The sequence below is a fragment of the Rhinolophus hipposideros genome (assembly GCF_964194185.1).
Source record: "Rhinolophus hipposideros genome assembly, chromosome: 13".
NCBI classification, from domain to species: Eukaryota; Metazoa; Chordata; class Mammalia; order Chiroptera; family Rhinolophidae; genus Rhinolophus; species Rhinolophus hipposideros.
Genome location: NC_138059.1, coordinates 57,345,181 through 57,358,983, shown reverse-complemented (window position 1 = coordinate 57,358,983; position 13,803 = coordinate 57,345,181). Strand labels below are relative to the sequence as shown.

Here is a 13,803-nt window from a genome sequence, read left to right as displayed (position 1 = left end):
AGAGACTCCAATCAGAGGAAGAAAGATAAAAAAGATGAATAATAAAATGGCAATAACTACGTTTCTGTCAACAATTACTTTCACTGTAAATGGAAAAAGATATAAGATGGCTGAATGTAAGAAAACAAAACTCTTACATATACAACAGACTCATATCAGATTAAAAGACACACATGGACTGAAAGTAAAGGAATGGAAAAAGATACTTCACGAAAACGGAAACAAACAAAAGCTAGGGTAGCAACACTTATACAAGACAAAATAGCCTTTAAAATAAAAGCTATAGCAGAGACCCAGTAATCCCACTTCCTGGTATTTACCGTAGAAACCCAAACACTACTCCGAGGGGATGTGCGCATCCCTATGTCCATTGCAGCATTATTTACAATGGCCAAGATGTGGAGGCAGCCTGGGTGTCCACTGATAGACGAATGAATAAAGAGGAGGTGGTACATACATACAATGGAACATTAGCCATAAAAAAAAATGAAATCTTGCCATCTAAAACATGGATGGACCTACAGGATATTATGCTAAGTGAAATACGTCAGACAGACAAAGACAAATACCATATGATCTCACTTATGTGGGGAATCTAAAGAACAAAATAAATGAACAAATAAAACAGAAACAGACTCATAGATACAGAGAACATTTTGATGGCTGCCAGGTGGGAGAGGGTTTAGGGGGACGGATGAAAAAGGAGAAAGAATTAAGAAGTATAAATTGGTAGTTACAAAACAGTTATGAGGATGTAGGGTATAGCATAAGGAATATAGTAAATAAAATTGTAATAATTATGTATGGGTCAGATGGGTACTAGATTTATCGGGGGTGATCACTCTGTAAGTTATGTAAATGCCTAATCACTATGTTGTACATCTGAAACTAATATTGTGTGTCAAGCGTAATTGAAAAATAGCATACCTATGTACTTCCATCTAGCCTTAACACATATTATTTTGACAGATTTATATCAGATGATTTTTCTGTTACGAAAATAAAATCAATAGTTACAGTTGAATTGTCTCTTCTGTGTCTGTTTGTTCCTGATCTCATTCTCTTCCCTTGTACTTTGTACCACTCTGTATTTGGCGTTTTCATTCTTGTGATGCTTTTATATTTATATTCATGGTTATAGCCATACAATAGAGGTGTTTTGTTTTTTTCCTCACGTTTTTAGAAAATACAGATGTAGCTATTGTTCTACTTGTTAATTTTGGTCAACATTGTTTTTTAGATTTATCTACATAATGTATGTAAATCTAGTTTCCTTATTTTTTTACTGCTGTATTAATTCTATTAAATGAATGGGACACAATTTATTTTTAATTCTCCATCTGACAAAGTTATTTGCAATTTTTAATTATTATAAACAATGTTACAATGAAAATTTTATCTAGTTTTTAGGTGTACATGTGCCAAAACTTTTCCACAGTACTATTTTTCAAACTGTACCAGGACTCAGAGAATTGTTGAACCACTTTAATAAGTCATAATCAAAATTAAAAAAAAAATGTTTATCACCCACTGTTTCATGGAATATACATAATTTTATGTATAGGGTCATGATGGAAAATGTACCATTTACCCGAAAATAAGACCTAGCCAGACCATCATCTCTAAGGTGTCTTTTGAAGCAAAAGTTAATATAAGACCCGGTCTTTTATTATATTAAACTAAGACCGGGTATATTATATTTGTTATTATATATTATATTATGTTATATTATACCTGGTCTTATATTACATTATAATAAGACCGGGTCTTATATTAATTTTTGCTCTAAAAGACTCATTAGAGCTGATGGTTCGGCTAGGTCTTATTTTCGGGAAAACATGGTATTTATTTTAGGTCAAATCAAAACTTGAAAAGCCACTGCCCCTGAATATATACTTAGTATATAGCTGCTTTCACAAAAGAGTTGTATAATTTATACTCTTAGCAGCAAGGTTTGAATCACCATTACATCACATCCTTATCAACATGTGGTAATAAGATCACACTTGTTAATATCTGCCAATCTGATGAAGGTGAACGGTACCACACATTTATGTTAATTTAACTTTATCAGAGTATTAGTGAGTTTCATAAATGCTTATTAGCAACCTCATTAAATTAGGAAATACAGAAAAATCTAAAATGAGAGTCATTCATTCAACATTTACTGAATGCCTTTTATATGCCAGGAATTTTAGTAGGTGGGATGTATTGATGAACATATATACATATAGTTGACCCTTGAACAATGCAATGGTTGGGGCATTGCACATATAATTGCACAAAATCCATATATAACTTTTGACTCCCCAAAACTTAGCTGCTCTTAGTATCTGCTAGGGATAGGTTCCAGGATCCCACAGATACCCAAATCCATGGATGCTCAAGTCCCTTATTAAAAAACGGTGTAGATTAATGCATATAGTTGGCGCTTTGCATCTGCAGACTCCCAACCAAGGATAGAAAACGGTACCAGGTATTTACTGGAAAAAAAAAATCCCTCTGTAAGTGGACCCGCACAGTTCAAACCTGTGTTGCTCAAGACCAACTGTATTCTAGTACGCGACACACAGACAATAATATTAAATGAGTCTTGTTTTTTTTACCCCAAAGTGACTTTGTGTTACATATATTCATAATCATGCTATATCGGCAACTTTGTGCCCTAATTTTCTTCACTTAATATTGGTATCTATGTCATTATGTCTTTTCCATAAATATTTTAATGACTAATTAATAATAATATCCCATCAAGTAGATATTTAACAATTCACTTAATTATTTCCTTACAACTGGATGGTAAGACTAACACAGCATGAACCACGTACTGTGTATGAAGTGTTTTACATGGATTATTTAATTATCTTGACAGGTGAGGAAACTGGCACAGACGAGTGAAGGAAAGCATCTGAGCTCACAGTATAGGAAGAGCTGGTAGTGATTCTATCCAGACCACTGTGCTAGACTATATCTGTAAAACATTTTTTAATGATTACTTTTTCTGGTAATTGATTATATTGAAGATTTTTTTTGTCAAATATGAAAAAATACACACATTCACACACAAAACTATCCATAATTTCACTTTGTACAAGTAATTAACAACCTGGTGAATATAATTTTTGATTACTCGTTTATTATTATTTAAAATTTATTGGGGTGACAATTGTTAGACAATGTACAATTCTGTAATACATCATCTATAAATCCCATTGTGTGTTTACAACCCAGAGTCAGTTCTCCTTCCATCACCATATATTTGATCCCCCTTACCCTCATCTCCTACTCGTTTATTATTACTCTCTGTTCCCTATCACACTTGATCTTAGCCAACAGGTTGAGAAACAATGTTTCTTCCCTACCAGAATATACTCATATCCACCATTCATTAAAATTTGCTTTTTTTCCCCACTTACTATATTGTGGATCATTTTCCCATGTCATTTTTGCAGTCTTTTACAATATTATTTTTACTGAGTACACAGTAAAGCATGGTAGTATTTTATGCAAATTTAAATTACACAAATTAGGGATAATATAGAAGATGTTAAAGTCTCATCCACATAATGTTAAGTAACGTCAATGTTTCAATTTACAAAATTCAGCAGGAATTTCATAACTTCAAAGCTGCGTGACAGATAAGCTGTCAGTTAAGTTTACAAAGTTGCCATATCAGTCATTATCAGTCACTGTTGTTTCTGTGATCGAAACTTCCATGAATGATTCTAATGACTGTTTCGTAACCTTCACAGTGACACTTTAGAAATAGCTTGCAGTTTATAAAATGCCACCTAAGCATTCATTCAGTGAAACAAGTGCTGAAAAAACACTCCTAAAACTGAAATAGTGGAATAAAAGTTTGATGTAAAATACTATAAAGGGAACAGCAAGTATAGGCCATGATGTTAATTTAGGTGACTGTACTATAAAATATTAGTGGTAAGATTAAAACACATAAAGCAGGAAAACTGAGTTTGCAAATATCATAGCATAACTAGGCAAGGATAAATTCTCCAACTATAATCTGAGGATCTTCTGGGCACCAAGCTCCTTCCTGGTTCTGGGGACAGACCACTCAACAAAACAGACAAAAATCCAACCCCTCCTGGCCTCATTAAGTTTACGTTCTAGTACAAATTAAGAAGGGGGGGAATGCTAGCAACAGTGATATGGTAACATGCTCCTGGAATTCAGCCGCTTTGTCTGACAATCATTCTTAAGGGAAAATTACCGTGTTTCCCCGAGAATAAGACCTAGCTGGACAATCAGCTCTAATGCGTCTTTTGGAACAAAAGTTAATATAAGACCTGGTCTTATATTAAACTAAGACCGGGTATATTTATTATTATATATTATATTACATTACATTATATTATACGTGGTCATATATTATATTAAAATAAGACTGGGTCTTATATTAATTTTTGCCCCAAAAGACACATTAGAGCTGATTGTCCGGATTCGGTCTTATTTTTGGGGAAACATGGTAGCTCTAAATTACACAAAATCTTCAAGAAAGTACCTTTCCCTTTCCATTTTATGCTTATGACACATTATACTTAAGCCATCTCTTATTTTGTGATATTTAAAGTTATTCCCAGTTTCCCACTACCAGTATCTGATTATGTTTGCATTTTAAAATGTTATCTTAGCAGAGGGTTAAGGACTTGGACGTTTGAGGGATTTTTCAAAGAAAAGCAAGTGACACTTTTCTATTCACAATTTTTGTTTTTATCACTCTACTTTGTTCGTTTCCTCAGTTTTCCTGGCATAAAATCATATTGTCTTTGACTTTTCACCCCCTCTAAATTGCTTTCATTACTTAAATATTTCTTTCCTAAATCATTCTTTTATTATGCTCCCTTTGTGTTTAAGGTTTGTATGATAATCCTTTAACTATTAAAAACTTTCATCTTTGTAGATTTTGCTTCCTACTTCTTATATAACAAATTTAAAATGGCATAGTAAGAAAAATCTGTGTCATCTGTCACTCTGACTAGGTTACTGCCCTTCTCAAATCCCTTCCCTGGCTTCCTAGTGCTTAATACACCTAATTCAAAAATTGCTTCTTCTGTTTCCACGTCTACCTCAACGCACTTCATCTAATAATAATCACCTCATTTATCTCCTTCATTCCCATTTACTCTTTGCATGCCATACATTCTTTTTTCCTTTTTCCTAGCTTCTTTCTTAAAATGTCTTTCCACAACTACAATAGTCCTAATTGTAAGGGCCACCCACCCACCGTCATTAGAAACACCTCTTGTATATACTAAGCTTTGCCTTTTTATATTTAGACTATAAGCTCCTCATGGGCAGCAACCAAATTCAAGACACAAGTGAGCTGCCACTCACCATGCTTCAGACACAAGGAAAACACTGGTAAAACAAGGAATAAAAATTCCCATTCTTCTCCAAACATTCTTCTCTTATCATATCACACATCACCACTTAAAGATAGTATGAATACTTCCGTATTACAAAGACTAAAGCTTCCTTCCAAGAGCCTTAATCTTAAAATGGCTTAGTGAGGAAGATAACCAAGAAAGGCCTTGAATGAAAGCAAAGATAATACACACTTCTAACTACAAAGTAATTAAAAGTTAGCCTTTTACGATGGAAATATCACTTAAGTAAATATTTTCTCTTAACAGCAAACCTAGATTTCTATTAAAACAATACTTTCTAAAATCAAATCTATACAGTACACTTGATATAAAAGAGACTGTACATTTAATGCAAAGTATGATGAGTTTGACACACATTACCTGTGAAGCCATCAGCCTCTCCCAAGTTTCCTCACATCCCATTGTAATCCATCCTTTCCTCCTCCTGCACCCCAGGCAACTAATGATCTACTTTCAGCCGCTATAGATTAATCTCCATTTACTACAATTTCATATAAATGCAATCACACAATATGTCTTTTTTGTCTGTTTTTTTTTCACTTGGGATAATTATTTTGAGACTCATCTACTTTGCTGCATATACCAATAGCTCATTCCTCTTTATTGCTGAACGGTATCCCATTGTATGGCTATATGACAACTTAGCTACTCACCAGTTAATTGAAATGTGGGTTTTCCCCCGTTTTGAACCATTACAAATAAAGCTACTATGAACACTCGCATGTTTCTTTGTGTAGACATACGAAAGCATGTTTATCTTGGGTAAAAGATAAACAGTGAAATGGATAGGAGTTCATTGAGTGAACTAGGAGTGAAATGGCTAGATGGTATGGCAGATGCATGTTTACTTTCTAAAGAAACTACCAAATTGGTTTACAAAGTTGTGTCATTTTATGTTTACACCAGCTGTATATAGGTTTAGTTCTTTTACATCCTTGCTGACACTTGCTATGTTAAGCTTCTTAATTTTAGCCATTTCAGGGAGTGTGCAAGGTATAGCTGAGGTTTTAATCTGCATTCCCCTCATGATTAGTAGTTAAATATTTTTCATGTGCTTACTTTCCATCTGTGTATCTTTAGTGAAGGGCCCGTTCAGATCTTTTCCTCGTTTTTTTTTTTAAAGATTTTATTGGGGAAGGGGAGGACTTTATTGGTACTTCCAGGACTTTTTTTCCAAAAAAGTACTTCCAGGACTTTTTTCCAAGTCAAGTTGTTGTCCTTTCAATCTTAGTTGTGGAAGGTGCTGTTCAGCTTCAAGTTGTCCTTTCAGTCTTAGTTGTAGAGGGCGCAGCTCAGCTCCAGGTCCAGTTGCCATTGCTAGTTGCAGGGGGCACAGCCCACCATCCCTTGCGGGATTCAAACCGGCAACCTTGTGGTTGAGAGGACGTGCTCCAACCAACTGAACCATCCAGGAGCTCAGCGGCACGTCAGCTCAAGGTGCCCTGTTCAATCTTAGTTGCAGGGGGCACTGCCCACCATCCCTTGAGGGACTCTAGGAATTGAACTGGCAACCTTGTGGTTGAGAGTCCACGCTCCAACCAACAACTGAGCCATCCAGGAGGCAGCTCAGCTCAAGGTACAGTGTTCAATCTTAGTTGCAGGGGGCACTGCCCACCATCCCTTGTGGGACTCAAGAAATTGAACCGGCAACCTTGCAGTTGAGAGCCCACTGGCCCATGTGGGAACTGAACCGGCAGCCTTCGGAGTTAGGAGCATAGAGCTCTAACCGCCTGAGCCACTGGGCTGGCCCCTCTTTTACTCATTTTTAAAACTGGGTTGTCTTTTTATTAATGAATTGTAAGAATTCCACATTTATTCTAGATTCAAACTTTGGTTGGATGTATGTTCTGCAAATACTTTCTCCTTTTCTGTAGCTTGTCCTTTTATTTTTGGAACTGCCTTTTGAAGAGCAAAAATTTTAAATTTTGTGGAAGTATAATTTATTGATTTTTTCCCTTTTATGCTTTTCTCTGTCCTATTTAAAAAATGCTTGGAGGGTGGACGTGTGGCTCAGTTGGTTAGAGCGCGAGCTCTGGGCAAGGTGGCTGCTGGTTCGATTCCCACATGGGCCAGTGAACTGTGCCCTCCATAACTAGAATGAAGTCAATGAACTGCTGCTCAGCTCCCGGGTGGCTAGACGGTTCAGTTGGTTGGAGCGCGGGCTCTCAACCACAAGGTTACCGGTTCGACTCCTGCAAGGGATGGTGGGCTGCGCCCCCTGCAACTAGCAATGGCAACTGGACCTGGAGCTGAGCTGCGCCCTCCACAACTACGATTGATAGGACAACAACTTGACTTGGAGAAGTCCCAGAAGTACACATTGTTCCCCAATAAAACCCTGTTCCCCTTCCCCTATAAAATCTTAAAAAAAAAAAAAAAGAAAAAGAAATGCTTAACAAAACCAGAGTCACTAAAAGTTTGTTTTCTTCCAGAAATTTTTATACTTTTAGCTCTTACACTTAGGTCTATGATCCACCTCCAGTTAATTTTTGTACATCGTGTGAGTTAAGGATCAAGGTTCATTTTTTTGCATATGGCTATTCACTTGTTCTAACACCATTTAATGAAAGGATTATCCTTTTCCTTAATTGCCTTGGCAAACTTGTCAAAAAATTAATTGACCATACACGTATGGATCCACTTCTGGATTTCTCATTGTGTTACACTGATCTATGTCTATCTACACCATTATCAGACTAAACTAATTATAGTAGCTTTATAATAAATCTTGAAATCAGTGTTAGAGAAGCCAATGAATCCTCCAATTTTGGCTATTCTGTGACCTTTGCATTTTCATATAAATTTTTAAATTAGCTTGTCAATTTTTACCTCCTTAAAAATATCTGAAGAATTTTGATTGAGATTACGATGAATCTTTAGATCAATTTGGGAGGAACTGACATCTTAAAAACATTTCTGGCTGGTCTGGTGGCTCAGGTGGTTGGAGCGCCGTGTTCCTAACACCGAGGTCGCTGGTTCGATTCCCACATGGGCCAGTGAGCTGCGCCCTTTATAGTTAAGATTGTGAACAACGGTTCTCCCTGGAACTGGGCTACCGTGATCAGCCAGAGGTTGGTGTGAACTGCCGTGGGCTGCCAAGGGCTGCGGTGTGTTGCCGTGGGCTACTGTGTGCCAGTATGAGTGGCCGGTGGCCAGCGTGAGTGCTGGCAGCCACCGTGAGCAGTCGGAAGTTGGCGTGGGCTCTGTGTGCTGCCGTGGGCTCTGTGTGCTGCCATGAGTGGCCGGTGGCCGGCAGCCGACGAGAGCTGCCCTGAGCTGCTGTGAGCCGCCGACCGACTGCCTCAGCTGAGGGGAGCACAAGGCTCATAATACCAGCATGGGCCAGGGAGCTGTGTCCTACACAACTAGACTGAGAAACAACGGCTTGAACCGGAGTGGGGTAGGGGAGAGGGGAAGTGGAAGAAACGGGGAAAAAAACATTCCGTTTTCCTACCCATCAGTAGTCTCTCTCTCTCTGCTTATTTAGGTTTTTTTTTTTTTTTGACTAAGGACTCAAAAGATAAGAAAGTAATAATCTAATAATAGGAATTTTAGGAAGACCATGGTAACTATAACTTAGAGCTAAGGAAAAAATATCTGTGAATAAAACAGTATTTTTAAAATTGTTTAGGCACCATTTATTTTTTTACTGAGATGTAAATGACATAACACTGTATAAGTTTAAGGTGTATGTACAACCCACTGATTTGATGTTTATATAACACAGTGTGATTATCACCAGAGCATTAGTTAACACCTCCGTCACGTTCCATAACTCTCATTTTATTCTGTGGTGAGAAAATTTAAGATCTAGTCTCTTAAGGATGTAATACAGTACAACTTTGAAGTACATAATACAGTACTGATAACCATAACCATGATGCTATGCACCAGGTCTCCAGAACTCACTCACCTCCTGACTGCAAGTTTGTATCCTTTGACCACCATCTCCCCAACCCACTTGTTTATTTTGTTTACAATATTCCTTATTATTCCTATAATGTCGGGACGGTTTTTTCCTGCGGGCACGACGAGGAGCTCCATCCCCCTCCTCCGATACTAATTGGAGCTGTCTCCGGCGGGCCCCGCTTGGAGCTCCATCCCCCCCATACCTTATTATCGGAGCTGTCTCCGGCGGGCACCATAGTTAGAGGCCTCCCTATCAAAACAGTGTTGAGCGATCACAGCTCCTAGGGACGGACCTCCCCGGCACCCCAGCCAGATTTCCTCCCAACCTGGAGGCCTAACCCTACACAACAAAGCGCCCGACCCCAGTCAGTGCTCAGTCTTTGGGAACAATCCTGCTGCGCCCGCCGTAATAAAGCTGTGTCCTCCCTGATCTCTGCGTGCCGCTTGAGTCTCTCGGTGCTCATCATTTTTCTGCAACAATAACATTGAAGGATCTGCAGTGATACTCTTTTATTCCTGATATTGGCAATGTGTGTTGTCTTTTTTTCATGATCCGTATCTATTTATCTTCTCAAGAACTAGCTTTTAATTTCACTGGTTTTCTTATTACCTCCTTTTTTGCTTATCTTCGGGTTAATTTACTCTTATCTTTCTAGTTTTAATCTTAAGGTGAAAGTTTAGCTAATTGATTTTGATTTAAAACTTTTTCCTAATATAAGTTTTTAATGTTATAATCTCCCTCTAAGCACTGCTTTAACTGCATCCCACAAATTGTCAAAGATTGTAGAGACAGAAATTAATTTCTGGAAAACAGGTAAATAATACAAATAATTGTGGTCCATAGAAATAGACTGTGCACCATAGAATATGACTATCATCCTACGGTATTGTTTAGTTTTGTTTCCATTTGTAAATTCATTTCAGCATTCTTTATTTCATTAAAAATGTGGTACTTTGAATTACCTTTTAAATCAACCGTAATATCTTACTGGTTTCCTCATTAATTAATTGTGTCTAGCTGGCATTTTAGAAATACTAATTTTATCTTTTACCACTGTAATTTTCTACTAAAATCAGTGGAAACTTTCCCCCACTCTTGCAAGTTTATAGAAACTATGGGCAAGAAACTGTTCTCCCATTACTATCACTTCAAACGTAGAGCACAAGGACATTACTGCAGACAATGCTCCCTAGCAATACAAAGGAAAATAAAACTGAAAAACAACATTAGGATGACACTACGTAAAGCTTTAGAGGTAAGTTTAAAAGCACTAATGAGATATGTACTGAATAATATTAAAAGTGTTTCAGGATTTTAAGTAGAAATGCATGGGATTAATCTATGTCATGTATTAACTCTTAGAAAGTACATTAAGTCATGAAGAAGGGAAAAATATTTTTTTGAGTTTTGTACAGATACTTATTTCTACTGTCAAGTAGTTAAAACAATTTGGATAATATTTAACAGTGACTCATCCCCCAAATAAATCAGTGGGTTTTATTTCAAATTACTAATCAGATAAAACTCTTTTAGATTATTCTTTAAAGTATACCTTCCAAAACAAACAAAAAAACCCCTATTTGAAATAATAATAATTTCCAACAAAGCTTATTATCTTTATTTTAAAAATCAAAAGAAACATCTTAGGGTTCTCACAATTTTATAATTTAAGAAGCAATAACTTCTACTTGGACAAATGTATAAGCGCTTTAACAGTTATCACATCAACGGTTATCCGTGGTCTTCACCATTAATGCAAAAAAGCTTTAAACTAGTCCTCTTACCTTTTGTTTCCAATAAGCATAATGACCATGTTGGAATTGGAATGCTGGCGGGCATCTTCTAACCAGGTTGTCAAGTGGTTGAATGTATCTCTCCTAAAGATAAACCATAATCTGATTACTATTAGCAAAGGATTTCCCCTAGTAGGGTAGTATGAATGGTACAGGGCACAATGAAAGGTATATATTCCATTGAAGGTAACTATTTTTAGCCATATCCACTTATATAATGAAAAGAGTTCAAGTACAGTATTTGGATTTAGAATCCATTGATTATAATTCAGTTTAGAAATTAAATGTAACATCCCTTTATAAAATTAGAACGTGTAAGTACCATTACCAAACTGATCAACTTGGGGGTACTTATATAAGAAAATAATTTAGTTGCAAATTCTATAGAAATTTATATTTAATTCAACACCCACAAATTTGAAAGGCAAACAGCCAGGGCATAAGGGTAAAGCTATACTTTTACTACTGGTACCATATTTATTTAGAAAAATTCTCTGCATTGACCACAGCACTAAAACATTTCCAAGTTCTCACCTTGTAATATCATACACTAGTAAAGCTCCTGCTGCACCTCTGTAATATGACCTTGTGATGGAACGAAAGGATTCTTGCCCTGCCTGTGAGGAAAGAAAAGGTTGAGAGTTTCCTTTAATAAACTGTCCTCTACATTTTCTTATTATTCACATGCAGAATACGGGCAGGTATGGAAAAGAAGAAAACCTACCTTCACCAATCTGGGAAAAAGTCATGAATACCACTAGTGCTTAAGTCAACCATAAGTGCATGCAACCCCCCAGACCTCTAAACCTTTTTTGGCAATCCCTGACAACCCAATTTACTGAATGGCTTCACAATACATGAATCATTATTAGAGCACAGAATGGACTCCTAGCAACTAAGCTCTGAAGACAAATTTGAAAGGAAGCAAATAACCCAGAGCCTCACATTTGAATTCAATAACCCACTCCCTGGGGCAGCTGTTGACACTAGAATAAATAAAGTCCATTGTAAATAAATGATGAATGACATCTTTACGCCCACCATCTGCTGGTGTAAAGGTTGTTGGAAGGCCAAGGATGCAGATTTTACCAGTTATATCATAAACTGCAGTGAGCTTTCAACAGTCATCAGATGGAATCATTTGAGCAATCATTTTATTATGAAAAACAGAAAATGGCCCTCAATTTAATTTATGTAATTTTTCTCCACACTTAATCAATTTTCTCTGTATTTGATATATAATGCTGTCAAAAGGCAACAGGATGTAAAAGTCATCTTTATATTCACTTATGAAAACAGACTTCAGATTATACAAATTTCGTTAATTTCTCTTTTACTGGTGGCACTAATGTTGTTTTTTAAGAAAGGCTGGTGAGGGACTGCCTTTGAGTTTACTTGTAAAATGGAGACAGTTCTTATAAAAAATACTTTTCTCATTTTTAATCACTTTTTTCTACCTTTCAGAAAAAAATAAGCATGTAATAAATTAAGTAAACACAAAGCCAATTTTCACCATTTTTGTATTCAAAATCTACTATCTTTTTGAAACATATTCATGTTTGTATGTTTTGAATGTGGATCTTCCAACGTAAATATTAACCCTCAGAACGCACAGAGCTCAGGTTCTGTTCCGTTCTAATATTCAATGCTAATTCCTGTTCTTGTTGGGCCTCCCAGGCCGCCCATGCCTAACACTGTGCCTGGCACACAGTAGGCTCTCAGAGAAAGCCTGCTGAGTGAGAGAATGAATCCTGATGTCTTAGTCAAATGCACAAAATGGTCACTACTTGATCCCACCTAAATGAGTGAACATCAGTACATCCTTAACATGCTAAGATTCAGTAAAAATAACTTCTATGTGGAAACTAAAGATTTAGACCCTCTCTTTTTAACTCACGAGCAATTCTGGCCCTTGAATAGTGTCTTATGCTAAATTAGATACTGAGAAAGCCATCACATAAAAGGGCTGTAAAAATAGTAAGCACACATTTATATACTATTTCCATTCCTCCTGAACGGTTTTACCAAGAACAAACATGTTATAATACAGAGATAACATCTCTAACTCATGACTTTATACTGAATCCACTGAATCTGGATTTTGCCCTCCATTATAAAATCAAACAAAAACTCAACAAAAAACCCACATGTTCCAAGTGAGAACTATGAATGTAGCTATGCCTCTTAAAATCTTTAATTACATAATAAGTAAAGATCAGTACTTAGAATAATTTCCAAAATCTTGAGACCTGACTTGTAGGAAAAACTTCCCACATTCTGGCCTACTCTGTTAATGGCACTGGTAGTCTTGAAATAAATCTTGCTCAAGTAAGTGTTTCATTATGGCTTTTCTAACTATATACAAACAACAGCTAACTGCATAAAGCTAGCCCAGTGGTTAATTATGTTGGTCATATTAACACAAAGTAATCGCGTTTTTATAAAGCACTTTAATATAAACTTGTCCAAACTGTGATTGACCTATACTGTTTTAAATGAAAAAGAATGTCAACTTAGGAAATAGAAACGTTATTTTTGATCTTCTTCACTATAAAGTGTTGACTTAAAAAGAGATTTTAGAAGCTTGAAACTGAACAGGATATAGAATTCTTTGTAGTAAGGGATTCCTAATGCTAGCTGAGGGTGTAAAGAAAAATTCATTTAATGAAAGGAGGATGACTGGTTAATAGCA

At 36.4% G+C, this 13,803-nt stretch overlaps 1 protein-coding gene across 1 annotated transcript in view; it reads right to left on the bottom strand.

Annotated features, from left to right (window-relative positions):
• RAB2A (RAB2A, member RAS oncogene family) overlaps positions 1-13,803 on the bottom strand; it is an 87,571-nt gene that overhangs the window by 27,911 nt on the left and 45,857 nt on the right. The window contains exons 4-5 of the mRNA XM_081070901.1: positions 11,646-11,728; positions 11,103-11,195 (exon numbers count right to left, since the gene is read on the bottom strand). Coding sequence (XP_080927027.1) covers positions 11,103-11,195; positions 11,646-11,728 — 176 coding nt within the window. The remainder of the gene's footprint in view (positions 1-11,102; positions 11,196-11,645; positions 11,729-13,803) is intronic.